At 38.8% G+C, this 15,136-nt stretch overlaps 2 protein-coding genes, 1 long non-coding RNA gene and 1 other non-coding gene across 4 annotated transcripts; 1 reads left to right on the top strand and 3 right to left on the bottom strand.

The window, feature by feature from the left end:
- Positions 1–307: 307 nt before the first annotated feature.
- Positions 308–3,375, top strand: LOC120262364. Its single transcript, XM_039270463.1, has one exon. The coding sequence runs from the start codon at positions 483–485 to the stop codon at positions 909–911; it is 429 nt and encodes a 142-aa protein (XP_039126397.1). The 5' UTR covers positions 308–482; the 3' UTR covers positions 912–3,375.
- LOC120262695 lies at positions 2,122–2,216 on the bottom strand. The gene has a single exon (XR_005536952.1). It is a non-coding gene; the product is annotated as a small nucleolar RNA snoR1 (small nucleolar RNA).
- Positions 3,376–7,761: 4,386 nt separating the features above from the next.
- On the bottom strand, positions 7,762–10,266 carry LOC120260607. The gene is made up of 2 exons (XR_005536450.1): positions 9,806–10,266; positions 7,762–7,968 (listed from the first exon to the last, which is right to left on the bottom strand). It is a non-coding gene; the product is annotated as an uncharacterized LOC120260607 (long non-coding RNA).
- Positions 10,267–13,278: 3,012 nt separating this feature from the next.
- LOC120260626 (UDP-glucose flavonoid 3-O-glucosyltransferase 7-like) lies at positions 13,279–15,136 on the bottom strand. The gene is made up of 2 exons (XM_039268153.1): positions 15,039–15,136; positions 13,279–14,836 (listed from the first exon to the last, which is right to left on the bottom strand). Exon 2 carries the CDS (start codon positions 14,799–14,801, stop codon positions 13,422–13,424), a length of 1,380 nt encoding a protein of 459 aa, XP_039124087.1. The 5' UTR covers positions 14,802–14,836; positions 15,039–15,136; the 3' UTR covers positions 13,279–13,421.

Here is a 15,136-nt window from a genome sequence, read left to right as displayed (position 1 = left end):
ATGAAAAACTCACTAAAAAAACAAACAATATTTGGACCAAACTTTTTCTTTTTAGCATTCTTTGACCCATCATTTTGTCCACATCCCAATTCAAATAACAGACCCACCTGCATTTTCCATCTCCTCATCAGACAAAAGATCTAATATGTACACCTGACCATTGGGTTCAAAATTTTTAAAAACAAAACCAAAAGAGAAAAGAAACACACACTGATATGAAATCCAGTACGATTCCAAACCAGCTGCAAAGTTTCCAATCTCTACTAACTTTCTCTTGTATCAAAGCATTCCAAAGCTTCCATGTTTGCAGATAAAGCAAATAAAGCAAAACCCCAGGCAACTCAATGAATCCATTCAAAACATAAAGCTTATATAGAGAGTTCCTCAACAAGCTAACATAATAAGAGAAGAAGAATAAGAAGAAGAAGAACCTGAACCTCTACTTGAGTTCTCTCTTTCTTTGTCTATCTAATTACACTCAAATGGCATCCATTTCTGACCCTCAACCTCAACCTCAACCTCTGGTGTTATACCCACACAGCATCTCTAGCCAAGCAAGTGCTCCAAGCTCTAATGGTTCATTTGGACCAGTGTTTATAGTTTTGGCAGTGATTGCTGTTGTGGCTATACTGGCTTGTATTATTGGCAGGCTATGTGCTAGGCGTTTCTGCAAAGCAAAGACAACAAGTCACTTAGAAGATGATATAGAGTTTGCATTTGAGATAAATTTCCCAGCAAGAAAACCAGGAGCAGGTGCAGTTGGGAATGGAATGCATAAAGGAGGAGGAAAAGGAATGCATGTTGGGATGAAAGAAGCTGCATCCATGCATGCTGAAGCTGGTTGGAAGAAAGGCAGGTCTATGCCTCCTGTTATTCCTGCAGGCAAGGCAAGTTTTGTCACTGAGTTTTAGGTAGAAACAAACAACTACTTGTGATCCTTTTGTTGTTGTTAATCTCCTTTTTTTTTTTTTTAAATTAATGCATTATCAATGTACTCTGTTTTGATATGCTGTGAAATGGTATTATCCTTCTTGTTAATTTTCATAATATCTGTTAAATGATAGTTTTCACTTACTACATATCATATATAAAAAATAAAAATAAAAATGTTACAGCTAGAAAGAAGAACAAAATTCAAAGTCTGTCATGCATATATCAGGCCTATTTATGAGACTGAAGAAGTTCTGGCGCTTTCATAATGCCTGTTAAATGATGCTCACTTATTTGATATCATGAAAGGGGAAAAATGTTTACAGCTGCGAAGAAGCACAAAATTCAAAGCCTGGCATGCGTATATATCAGGCTTGTTTATGATCAGAGGATGTTCTTGACTTTTCATCAAACATGTATTAATAATGTATCAGATGTATCAGAGAAGAATTGTCTGGCTGCAGGGAGGCAACAAAGCTGTCTTCCAATAACTGACATAGAACATGAACAGAGATCATAATTCAAGATATGACACAGGCCTTTTGCTTTTTTTTTTCTTACAAATCCAGATGAAGAAAAATCTATTCCTACTAAAATACAAGACAGAATTTGTAGCTTTTTCAGTACAGGACAGACTGGTGTCAATTGGTGGAAACAATGGTTGAATAGCAAGAGAATACTGTAACAGTCTAGGAAGCATTGCTTGTTTTGTGACTTGTTTAAGGATTGCACTCCTTTGTGACTCGGTGTTCAATCACTACCAGCGCCGGTGGCCAACTCGGTATCCAGGTTGCTCAAGAACACAGCATAGAAATCCATCCAACAAATGCATGGAGAGGGATCATACTTGACCAGCTGCTAACAGTTATAGCTGGTGTTAGAGAATGACAGCGAAGTGATCAATAGATGCAGAAGAAATGAGCAGACCTTGAATCAGTAAAGATGATTTTCCTCTAAGAGCAACAAAGTATTCAGGTGAACAGAGCTGAGTTCTCTAAGAGTAGGGATGGAATTGAAATACACTTCAATATTTAACATCAAAACTTCTCATGCACATTTTTTTCAGCGAAGGTTATCTAATGGCACTACTCACTTTGAAAAGTGGGCAAACATTCAAATTTGTATGGACAAAAAACCAAGAGAATTCTAGCAATTCAAAATGAAAAACTGGCACATATAATTAGAATGTTGGGCTCAGCAACGATGCTAGTTAGTTCAAGGAAGGGCTCTCAAAGAGCACTTCTCATATGAGAGGTGTTAGAAACGAGCAATCTTTCATCACAGCCCATCATCAATAATTCACAATGAAGCAAGAAGAACAAAAAGCAGATTGTGAGAATTAGACCAGATCAATGTGTTAGAACTTTTCAGATATCCTCTTTTATTAATCTGCCATGAAGAGATGTAAATATTGCAAAGAGAGAATCAAAGATGAATAGTCTACTGGAGCACATTAACCACTACTGCTCTGCTAAAAAAAACAGAAGCATTCCTCATAAAACCTTCCCTTCCCCTCCATTTATGAATTAGATAAATTAAGAACAAGAGGAAATAGTAAAAACAGCTAAATAAATGATCAGGAACAGACACATCTTTGTCAAAAAATAACATGTTTTCTGCATCACTCAGCAATTGGTGATTTGAGTAAATAAATCAGAGGTGACAAATTTAAAGCATTTCCCTCTGTCAACAGGAGCATAAGCAAACCATCCAAGCAATATACAAAATAATAATAACACACACGTATATATAACTTGTAACTCTCAGCAATTTGTGATTTGTAGAAATTGATGATAAGAGGAGAGGTATGAAAAACAGTTCCTTCCCTAAACAGGAGCATATGCAAACTATCAACGTTTTCCTCCTCGTAGACAATTATGTTTCTAATAATAGGCTTCTATGATACCAAGGCAAGCATTAAAGATACATAAACGAAACATATGACACAGAAAACAGACAATTTGGATATACTCCAATTAATTCAAAACGATAGGTACAACTTCATATCAAAGTAAAAGAAACATTGCAAAAAATACCAAAGGAAAGAACAATGTACCTTGCTAAAGAGTAATATGAAATATATTTTTCGTATGCAGCAACATTAGCATCCTGACTGATTAAAAATCCTACCTTTAGAGAAGAACACTGGATTTTGACCACTCAGATGCTCCAGCACCAGGAGAGCATTAATTAAGAAAGAAAATTCACAAGAGACGCGGATGAGATAGAAGAGAGACAAGGAAAAAGCCAGAAAAGATCCAAACTTGAAGATGAAAATTGACCATTCAAGCACCAACAATACTCTAAAACATCACGATTGTCTATAAAACAGATACCATTAAAGCAAGCATTGGATCATTACTGTAAGCATAGATAAAGACTCATAACTTCATAAATAAAGATTAAAGACTATAAAAAACCAAAAGGCACAAAAAATGAGAACGGCTAAACCTCAGTAGCTCCGGTGAGCAGGTCGAAGTTCTCGATGACCGAGATACGGAGGGTGAGCTTCTGCATCTTGATTTCCCGCAATGGGTTCGATTGCTTCTTTCTTCTCCAGACCGCCTAACACGAAGACGGAACGGAAACCCTAGACGTCCTGCAAGCTACCCCAATTGATACCAGATAAACAAAATAAATTCAATTGATTATTTTTTGTGGAAATTGCCAAAATAACCCCTTAAGTTTCTAATATTTTCAAAAACACCCCATTAATTTGGGAATCCCTAAAAACCCCTTCCTTTTAAATACAATGAATTTGAAACCCCTCAACCATTTAATGGAGTTAGTTTTAAATTTTTTGGACGAAATTATCCCTTGCATAGGAAGTTGTGACAAGTGAGACGTGGTTTGACCATAACGCCCTTTGCTGCAATAATTTTCTCTTTAAGAGGAATCCGTTTTTTTCTTGGATAATCCCCAGAGAACACCATTATTGGTGCTGGTTTCTTTTTTCTCTTTTCATCTCTTCATCTCTTTAGTTTTTCCTTTTTCAAAGTTGTCGTTACCTGGACATCTTCTGTAGGATTGGACCACTGCCTCGAAGAAGAACTCCCACTCAACTCTTTGACATTTCATTAGTTTGCGCTCCAAGGTATTGAGACGAGGTGGATGCCGTTGAAGATGTTGTTCAGTTTCCTTTTGTTTTGATATTCTGTAGGTTTCTTTTTAGTTTGATTTCTAAAGTATTCTATTAGAAAGAGAATTTTTTTGGTTTCATGGTGTGATTATTGGATGATCTTGTAGTTTGTAGGAAGATTTTTCGGCAAGAGTTTTGATTGTTTTTCATTTTCGTTTGTGTACATAATCAAAAGCGATAATATTGTGTTGAAGGAGATTTTTTGATTGTTTTACAATTTCATTGTGATGTCCGACTCGATCCACATTTGTCTAGGACGGCCAGGTTTAATTTTGAATGTAAATATTGTTATTTCTGTTTAACTATCGATTGTTCTATTTAAGTTTCAAAGTTTATGTTTAAATATCAATGTTTCTGTTTAACTACGACAGTTTCTATTTAAATTTCATCTTTTCTTTTTAAATTTGCGTTTGTTTATGAAAACGATTTTCATAAATAACGAGCAAAATGTACAATAATATGTGATAGTTTGTGGCAAACATATGTAACGAATATAAGTTATCATTTATGCTTAGTTGGCGATAGTTTCTTTGCAAGATCTACGATTGTGTCCGCACTCGTGGTAGTGAAATGAGTTTTTTAAATGATTAGCGCCTTCAAAACGTTGTCCGACATGCAATGACAAAACTTCAAAATGATCTAACGAGTAAGGAAGGCCTACTAAATCGTCAGGGTGGCCTTGAGGTGGGACGGATACGCTCGTAGAATCCGAATACCTACTAAAATCATTTCTGTTTAAACTGAAACTGGATATATTTAAACAGAGACATAACATTTTAAACAGAGACTTGATAAATTTAAACGGAAACATTTAAGCGTAAACAAAAAACTGTATAATTTTAAACGGAAACAAAGACATGACAATAATAGTTGAGAAAAAACATAAGTTTTAAGCAAAAACTGGGATAATTAATCAATAATTAACTTATACAACTATGTTTATGTTTAAATATCATTGTTTCATTTTAAATTTGGGTTTGTTTATGAAAACGATTTTCATAAATAACGAGCAAAATGTACAATAATATGCGATAGTTTGTGGCAAACATATGTAACGAATATAAGTTATCATTTATGCTTAGTTGGCAATAATTTCTTTGCAAGATCTACGATTGTGTCCGCAATCGTGGTAGTGAAATGAGTTTTTTAAATGATTAGCGCCTTCAAAACGTTGTCCGACATGCAATGACAAAACTTCAAAATGATCTAACGAGTAAGGAAGGCCTACTAAATCGTCAGGGTGGCTTTGAGGTGGGACGGATACGCTCGTAGAATCCGAATACCTACTAAAATCATTTCTGTTTAAACTGAAACTGGATATATTTAAACAGAGACATAACATTTAAACAGAGACTTGATAAATTTAAACGGAAACATTTAAGCTTAGACAAAAAACTGTATAATTTTAAACGGAAACAAGGACATGACAATAATAGTTGAGAAAAAACATAAGTTTTAAGCAAAAACTGGGATAATTAATCAATAATTAACTTATACAACTATGTTTATGTTTAAATATCATTGTTTCATTTTAAATTTGGGTTTGTTTATGAAAACGATTTTCATAAATAACGAGCAAAATGTACAATAATATGCGATAGTTTGTGGCAAACATATGTAACGAATATAAGTTATCATTTATGCTTAGTTGGCGATAGTTTCTTTGCAAGATCTACGATTGTGTCCGCACTCGTGGTAGTGAAGTGAGTTTTTTAAATGGTTAGCGCCTACATAAAATTGTCCGACATGCAATGACAAAACTTCAAAATGATCTAACGAGTAAGGAAGGCCTACTAAATCGTCAGGGTGGCCTTGAGGTGGGACGGATACGCTCGTAGAATCCGAATACCTACTAAAATCATTTCTGTTTAAACTGAAACTGGATATATTTAAACAGAAACTTGATAATTTTAAACGGAAACATTTATGTTTAAACAAAAAAATCAGTATAATTTTTAAAAAGGAAACGAGGACGGGACAAGGATAAAAAGTCTTCCAAAGTTTGTTTTCGAAAAATAAAGAAGAAATGTAAAAAAATGTTAGACATGATGTGATTGGGACGTTTTCTTCCCACCATTTTTAAGGGCAATGATGGAATTTCACAACATGGACCCAATCCAAGTGACCTACAAGGGGTAAAAAGGAAGTAAAATGATAAAGGAAGGGTTGTCCGTGGTATTCATAACTTGCAGGGGTTGTTTGGGAAATTTTAAACAGTGTAGGGGGTAAATAGTAATTTTCCCTTATTTTTTCTAAACATTCAACTGTTTCTTATTATTATTTTTTTTAAAAAAAAAACAAAAATTTAAATGGATTTTTGAAAGGAAAGGTATCGACAAAAAGCAGAGTGGCCACACTTGATGGTATCCTGTAAAAAGGAGGATGTGGACGCTCCTGGGCGGCGCTATTGGTAACTTCGGCGGAGCACGTCCAGTCTTCAAGGCACTCTCAAGCCTAGCACGAGCTACACCCTGGTCGCCGCGTCGGAAACGCATCAGATCGAAGAGGAAGCTGTCTCCAATCCAGAAACCCGAAGTCCCAACCCCGTCCGAGCATGGCGACGTCCCTTGTCTTCCACCCAGATCTTTGGCCTCAATGCCGTTCACCACCGAAGACATCGGAAAGGCGAGGAAGCAGCTCTCCAGATTCTCCATAGCATCAGTCCTCGACGCCAGATGTCGGAGATAGAGTTGATGGTCGGTCTCTCAAGCATGCTCGGCACCCAGATCGTCAAGGTCGCCCTTTTTGCAAATAGACAATTATTTGGGTCTCTTTCAAGACCGAGGAAGATGCACGCATGGCCGAGGAACTCAGTCCTTTCCACCTCAACGGAAAATACGACCATTGCACCATCGGTTTGGCAAAATGGTCACTAGAGATAGGTTCGATTGGGTCGGACGCGGCCTGTTGGATCACACTAACGAACCTCCCACTTCACTGCTGGAGTCATGGTTCCACCCTGGAGATTGTTCGTCCGGTGGGGACCTCGTCGGAGTGCAGAGAACAACTCAGTGACTTCCTTGGAGTTCGTTTGCGCCCTTGTGAGACTTCACCCCGTTGTCACCTTGCCACACGAAATAGAACTACTTGTGGGCACACAAAGCACTACGAGGTGCATGTCATCGAGGCCACTCCGACCGCCACTCAACCCCGCACTCTCGTCGGTCCGTTCAGATCTTCAGTATAGTAAAAGAGACGCATTGCCATACCCTCAGAGAGATCTATCATGTAACAACATGGGGAAAACACCCTTGACCCCGTTGACGACCTTAGAAGCTCTTAAGCAGTTTGGGCTGATCTCACCAGTCGACGCACAGAGAACAGGCGACATGGCCGGCGGTCGAGCCTAGTTCTCACCGGGGACTCGGAGGCCAGGAGAAGGGACCAGTGGTTGAGCGCAACTCCCTCTCCCCCTCTGATGTTCTCCGGTCAGGTTGTTGAGCCTAGCTCCGGCGCTCGCAGAGCCTCCTGCTGCGGATCTCGCGATCTAATCCCGAGGCACAACAGACGGCTGTGAGACAAGGCGAGACATCGAACCCAAGCCCACGTCATCATGTGTCACGCCCCAGCCCAATAGCCGGGTCCGCTGACAGATCGGCCGCATCTAGTGGGACTGGGCCCCATTGGGTGCAAGACCTCCGATTTGACATGGTCAGAGTCAACCCTAACAAGCAGATATGAACAGTAATACAGAAGCACGAATATGATACTAAAAACTGAAATACTACAAGTACGGGCTTTAGCAGCCCTACAGAATACAAATACAACTCAACAGTTTGCAAAACACAAATACAGTCAGCATACAAGCCTTACACTCACAAAAGGAGTAATACAGAGATACTGACAGAAACAGACAATATGACTCCCAGACACTCCCCGATTCTAGACTTGATCTTCTCCTACGATAACAGAATTCACAGAGTGCATGACCTACAAGGGCCCAGTAGGATCGCAGAAACAACAGATAAAACATGTATTGCAGAATAATAGATCATAATTCATACAGAATGCAGAAAATAAGCAGAATACAGAAATAATCCCAAAACTACGGAAAACACGCAGAAACAGCCATGTACATCTCCCTGCCTAATAACAGAAGTTGACAGCACGAGGCTGGATCATCGACTGTGAAGTCGGGACAGAACAGAACAGAATATCAACAGTCGAAGCCGGATCTTCGACCACAGTCGGGGGGTAGCGCTACTACAAAAAATATGTGCACATGGCTAGGACTTACTCCTCCTAGCTGGGCGAGCCAGAAATGGAGATGTACTAAAAACCCGCAGAAATACGAAATACAGACAGAGAAAATACTGAATAAATAGAACAAATAAATAAATAAATGACAAGTAAGTAAATAAATAATTAAATAAAATTACCAAAAATAATGAAATAACTTAAGTACATAATAATTATCAGAAATACGGAATTTGCGGGTGCGAGAGCCTACTTGGCTCCGAGCTACAGAGTCGGGTTCACCAAGTCTCGCGAACTAGGGCTCGCTACAAAATCTAACCAACAAAAGCTCTACTTAGAATTAAGTCTTGGGTCAGGCCTACTACAACTAAGGCGCTGGAGGAAGAATTTACAATCATTGCATGATAAGTCAAGCACAGTCAAATACCTATGTATCTAAATAATAACCCGATATGCAGGGTTCAAGGATGGCAATTAAAATTCCAACTATCAAAAATAACTGAATATATATACTAGTACAAATTCACATAAGTATAAGATAAACATAAAACATGATAACCATGCTTCTAGAATCCACTTCAAGTTTACAGAACCTATAGTTGAAGATATATAAGCAAAAAAGAAAATTTCAGAAAACACTTAGGGTCTAGAAGGTTAAGATCTCATTCAACCAAATTCACATGTTGTCCAGCCTTAAACACCATTAAAGCTAAATTAAGGACATCCTTATAAATGATTAAACTAACACAAAACCCAACAACCCCAAGATTAGACAAAGAGGATTCCAAACAAACTAAGGCATCAGGTTAATATAACCACAAATTAAATACATAACCAAAATAGTAAGCTATCATGACAAGATAACAAGAGGTCATGCTAGACCAAAGCGTGAATAATAATAGCAACCTAAACAAAATGGCTGCATACTCAAAGTTTCCAAGTTTACAAGCATGAAAGCTTTTCTCTAAAAAGCTAAGCAAGGATCTAAAGTCAACAACCAAGGTTTACTCCCACTCACAATGTTCTCATTGCTAACTCAAGGTTTTAGATGACATGTGAACAGTAACACGAGAATTTGACTAAGTTTGCAAGCTTAACACAACCTCAGGCTTACAACCATCTTCTCAAATTAAGAAGTTCAAAACTAACAAAGCAATGGGACAGTCAAGCTTTTAACAAAATAAAATTATCAACAAGATTAAGGTCTCAATCACTTCCATTCACATATACAAGATATATACATACATACCCACAAAGCAAGATCAACAAATGTAAAACTCTCTAAAGTTTAAGCATGCTGACTGAATAGATCAACCAAGATGGACACAAACAACACCAGATAGGCTTCAAGGATGCATGAACCCAAGCTTTAAGCTTCAAGAATTACAAACAAGATAAATATTCTTCTAAACCAAAAAGTTAAGGTGCAGGCCTCAACAAGACATGGAAACAACACAACAATCCACAAGAACAGCCACAACCAAGCTTAGAAGAGAGATCTAACAAGAAGCTTCATCCACAAACACCCTAGATGCTAACCTGAAGCTTGAAGAAGAAAGAGATGGTGAATCTCCAACCTCCCTCGCCGCTGTCAAACCCAAGGCGCTGCGACTCCGAGATCCTCCTCACGGCTGACCTCTTCAGTCCGTAACTCAAATGAAGGTTGCTACCTCCAAACTCAAAGGAAGGTTGCTATTTAGAAGAAGAAGAAGAAGAAGGATGCCTCTCCCACCTACCATGACAAGACTGAAGCATCACGGGGGAGAAGTCAGCCTGGTGAGAAGCAAGGTTGCAGTGTACAGTGTCAGGAATCCCATAATGCTGTCAAACAGTCAAAGGAAAAAAAGAAATAGCTCTGGTCAACTTGGTCAACAAGGCCAAGGTTGCAAATATTACATCATGCATGCAAACTGCAAAGTGAAGAGCATCCCCCTCCAGCGGTGCATAAACCCGTCCACTACAGCCGCCCCCAGGCAGCTGAGTTGTTTGAACCTCCAATCGCCCCTTCGAAGCAGGCTGAGTCCGGCCCGTTAGTGGAGCTTGACCCTCCAGCCTCGCCCATGGCAGCTATGAAGGCCCCATGTCACTCTCACCAGAGTCCAACTGTTGTATCAACCTTTGTTCCAGAACACAAACCCAGTTGATGTTTGTATAATCGAACCTTCTAAGTTTGTCTCTTACATGCCAGCTAACCACCTATCACTAAATTAGTTGCAAACTAACAACTTTCGGTGGCTGTACTTCACAAAGACGTGTCTAGTTTCACACATATAACTTCACTGGAATATTATTCCTCCAAGCTTCACAGCAGTAATTCCTTTGATTGCAGTAAAGTGATCATTGGACCACTTCTTGTTAAAAATCTACTCCTCCACTTTTTTCCGTTTCTAAATACATGTGATTTAAGGATATTGCATAAGGATGAAAGATTTTATTAAATTATCTAAATTTTAACATAAAAAAACAATCATATTACTAAACTATCCTTCTTTTAAAACCATGCATTTTTTTATTATAAATATTATTCTCTTCATCTATATAATTTAGAAAATTAAAAATAGGTAAAATTAAAAAATAGAATAAATATTGTCTAGATAATGTAAAACAACAACTATTTTGAAAGAAAATTTTTTCCTTACATATATTTTGGAACATAAAAAGTACCGCCCAATTAGAGTTGCAAACTGGGCCGTGCTCGCTCGAGCCCGCAGACGGCCCAAAGACGGTTTGGTCCGTGCTCGGCCCTCGGCACCCGACGACTACGATCAGTTAGGCCGTGGCACGGCCCATATCTCTGGGCCGTGCCAGGCCACATGTTGGTGGACCGCCTGGGCTAGGCTGGCCCAAGCACGCGGGCCGGCCCGACACGGCCCACCATTTTTTTTTTATTATTTGTTTCTTCAACTATTTAAATACAAGAAAATGACATTTATAGCCCCTCTAACAACTATAAAACAACTAGTTTTTAAGGCTATTTTAGACTTTGAAATATAATTACTTTTTTTACCCTTTTTAACAACAATAAACGGCTAGTTTACAAGGGTATTTTGGGAATTAGAAAATTTTAAAAAACCTATAAATACCCTCAAACACTTACATATTTCTCCATGCCAAATTACTCATTCTTGTTCTAATCTCTCAAGCATTGAAGACTCCAAGCTCTCTTAGTTCACAATCTCTTAAAGTTCAAGATTTGAAGTTTGTCAAATCCGGCTGAAGTGTTTCATCAATCCGGCAATTCCCCCACCTTTTCATCAATTCATCAATTCGGACTTTTCAAGAAAACCATGAATTAAATTTACATCATCAAGGTTGAGGTAACCCTAAACCTTTTTTTATTTTTTATAATGGCCGGCTCTCCCAATTTTCCTTTCGATGCACCGTTTTTTTTTTTTAATGAAAACAACTCCAAAAATTTTGATGATTCACAACTTGAGCATGAGCCTGTTACTGAATCCCCTAATATGGGAGCATCTAGTAGCAAGCCTCCAACAAGCACAAGAAAAAGAACTTTGGGTGTATGGCAATTTTATATTATTGTTGAAATTCCAAACAAAGGGACTCGTGCCGTTTGTAAAAAATGCAAAAAAGATTTTTCTTGTCAAACTTCGGGTGGAACGGGTCATTTGAAAAGGCATGCCGACAAACATAATACTAGTCAAAATGATCCTTCCCAAACACAAATTAGTTTTGCAAATTCAAGTATTGGAACTTTTGTTTTTTTCCAATGAAAATGCAAGAAAATGGGTTGCAAAATTGGTTAGAAACAGAAAATAGGTTACAAGAACAACAAATACATGAAGAAGGTAGTGATATCGGAGAGGGCCTTACACCATCCGAGAGTTCAACTTCAACCCGTGTTGATGAAAAAATAGATTAATCATATGAAGTTTGAAGTTTGTAATTTTCTAAATTGTTTTCGAAGTTTGTAATTTTTTCTAAATTGTTTCGAAGTTTGAAATTTTCTAAGTTGTTTTCATAGTTTTTAAATAAATGGCAATTTTTTTCCTACATCTATTTGTAATTTATTTTTAATTTATCTCTATTTTTTCTATGTAATTTTCTATTCATGTAAATTTAAATTTTTTGCATATTTTTTAATTATTTTTTCTATAATCTTTATGTGTTGTATATTTTTTACAATCAAGAAACTTATATTTTATGATATTTAGATTTTTTTTTAAAAAAATTTTCTTAATTTTAGTATTTTTTAAGTATTTTTTTACAATTTTTACAATATTTTTAAAGAATTTACAAATTTTATATTTTAAATTAATTTAAAAAAAAAGAGCCGCCAGGCCCGGCACGGCCCAGCCCAGCTGGCCTGAGCATGTACAGTGCTCGGGCCGCACCGTGCCAGGGCCGTACCAGGCCGAGCCGGCCCATCTTGCACCTCTACGCCCGGTTATGAATGAAGGCTCCAAGCATGTTACTGGGCCTCCCTCCCTTTAAAAACTCTACTAATCCTCCTGTTACTTCAATGGGTCTAATTAAATTCCCTGCCGATCCTGAGTTTCATGCTCCACAATCTTGAGCAACGACCAAGTCTCTTGTGTTTGCCAACTCACCTAAGGCGACCTTTTCAATGCAGGTAGTATTGAATCCCTCACTCCCCTATGTTCGATGAGACGGATTGATGAGGTGGATTATGATAGTAAAGAAAAATGAGAACCACCACCAGAAATTCCTAGCTTTGGAATATTTGCTAGTCTCCCAACCCTGCCAGGCATTGTAGTAGAATCTTCACCAGCTGCTCACCTGAAGTGATCAACCTATAAAACCTTTCTCTTGCTTGAACGAGGAAACATGTTTTTTGATATAACAATTCACTAAGCAATCTTAGCAACTCGGCCTTTTCACCTGGCTATATATTTTCAAGTTCTTGTAGTTTCCATCCATTGTTTGTAATTTTTTTTTTTAGTTCAGTTCTTTTTCAATTTATATTTTATTTATTTTAATAAAAAAATTTGAAGCTACTATTAAAAATTTGTAAATTAACATACAAATTATTCCCCGAAAGCATTTATTCCAATTAATATACAAGACTTAAATTAAGAGCAAAGTTTTCAAAAAAATAAAATAAAATAAAATCACAAATATTGAGAAACCATTGACCCACCACAAACAAACAAAACCAGAGCTTGAACACCGAGATTTAAGTAGCTTTTGTTTTATTAGCCTTAAGGTCAACCAATTCTTGAATTAATCCACTCACATCACTGTGTGACGAACCACCTTGACCAAAGGCCATCTTGGCCTTTTTACTTAACTCCTTTGCTCTCTTCTTCCTCTCAACGGCCTCCACTTCTCCACCCATCAACCTCTTCACAGCCACCTCTATCACCTCTCCTTTCACCACCTTCCTCCTCTCCATATCCATACAACATTGCTTAAACCCAACAGACACCCCAACCCTCAACACCTCCACTATCAACTTCTCATTGAAGAACTGTTCAGCAAACAACGGCCAAGTGATCATCGGCAAGCCGGCGGTAATCCCTTCCAAGCTTGAGTTCCAACCACAGTGCGTCATGAACCCTCCAACCGCCGGATGGTTCAATATCAACACTTGAGGAGCCCAACCATCAACAACCAAACCCTTCTCTTCATCCACCAACGGTGGAGTCTCGCCGGAGCTTTTCACCACCCAAATAAACTGGTGTCCAGAACCCAAAAGCCCAGACGCTATTTCACGCATCTGCATGGGCGTGAACTTGCCCAAACTCCCAAAACACACGTAAAGAACCGACCCTGGTTCTTTACTGTCGAGCCATTTGAGGCACTGGTGGGAGACATGCGCCGGAGCTTCACTGCCGCGGTCGAGAAGACCTTGGTTGCAAAGAGAGACAGGACCGACGAGCCACACACGCATGTGCCATGACATCTTGAGGAGCCCAACGTACTCTGCTTCTAATTCATGGAAAGTGTTCATGATCATGCCGTAGCTCTTATCCTGAGCTTTGGCCATCCTACGAATATCATCGTTCGGTTTCAAGACGTAGGTGGGGAGTTCTGACCTCATGAGCTTGATCTCATGAGGTATCATTGGTACTATGAAAGGCTCGTCGTCTCCGGTGACGGTCTCGTGTGTCTTTAACTGAGAGACGATGCCGGTGAGGATAAGGGAGAAGAAACCCATGCCTTGGAAAACTAACCTTGGGATGCCGAATTCGGCAGCGACGTCCGATGACCAGGAGTAGAAGATGTCGGAGATGATGCAGTCTGGGTGGTGATCGGAGAGAAGGTTGCGGAAAGGAGATTCAAGTAAGTCAAGAGCTTTGACGAAGGCTGGGGGGATTTCAGGGGTGGGGAGGTTGGTGAGGTTCTCGACGCCGTCGGGGAGGCCGGTGACGGCGGAGGAGAAGGGGATGGTGAGGATGTTGAGGTTGGGCCCGGAGCAGAAGTTGGTGGCGTTGAATGGGGTTGTGACGATGGTGGCGCGCACGCCGCGGTTGGCGAAGAGGCGGGCCATGTCGACCATGGGCAGCATGTGGCCCGGGGTGAGCATAGGGAGGAAGAAGATGTGGAGTTCCATGGATTTCTCTCAACTTAGCTTGGTTGCTGATGAAGCTGAAGAGGAGAAGAAGAAGAAGAAGGAGGAGGAGGAGGGGATTCAACAATGGAGATGTGTTTGATTAGTTTTTAACTACTTTTAAAAGGGATTTAATTATTTAATGAAATGTTTTTTTTGTTATTCAATATTGCCAGTGACTGCTAGTGACTGAACATAAAAGAAGAAACGTATACACAAAACATAGACAAATATGTTTACCTTCTCTTGTTAGTGATGAGCTTGCATCCGTGGTAGATTTAATGACATCGAATGTTGGTGAACTTTATTAGCATTATTATTGTCATTAGGTAATCACG

This window comes from Dioscorea cayenensis, chromosome 5, assembly GCF_009730915.1.
Source record: "Dioscorea cayenensis subsp. rotundata cultivar TDr96_F1 chromosome 5, TDr96_F1_v2_PseudoChromosome.rev07_lg8_w22 25.fasta, whole genome shotgun sequence".
Lineage (NCBI taxonomy): Eukaryota > Viridiplantae > Streptophyta > Magnoliopsida > Dioscoreales > Dioscoreaceae > Dioscorea > Dioscorea cayenensis.
The sequence above is the reverse complement of the archived record's forward strand: the minus strand, read 5'-3'. Positions and strand labels throughout refer to the sequence as shown.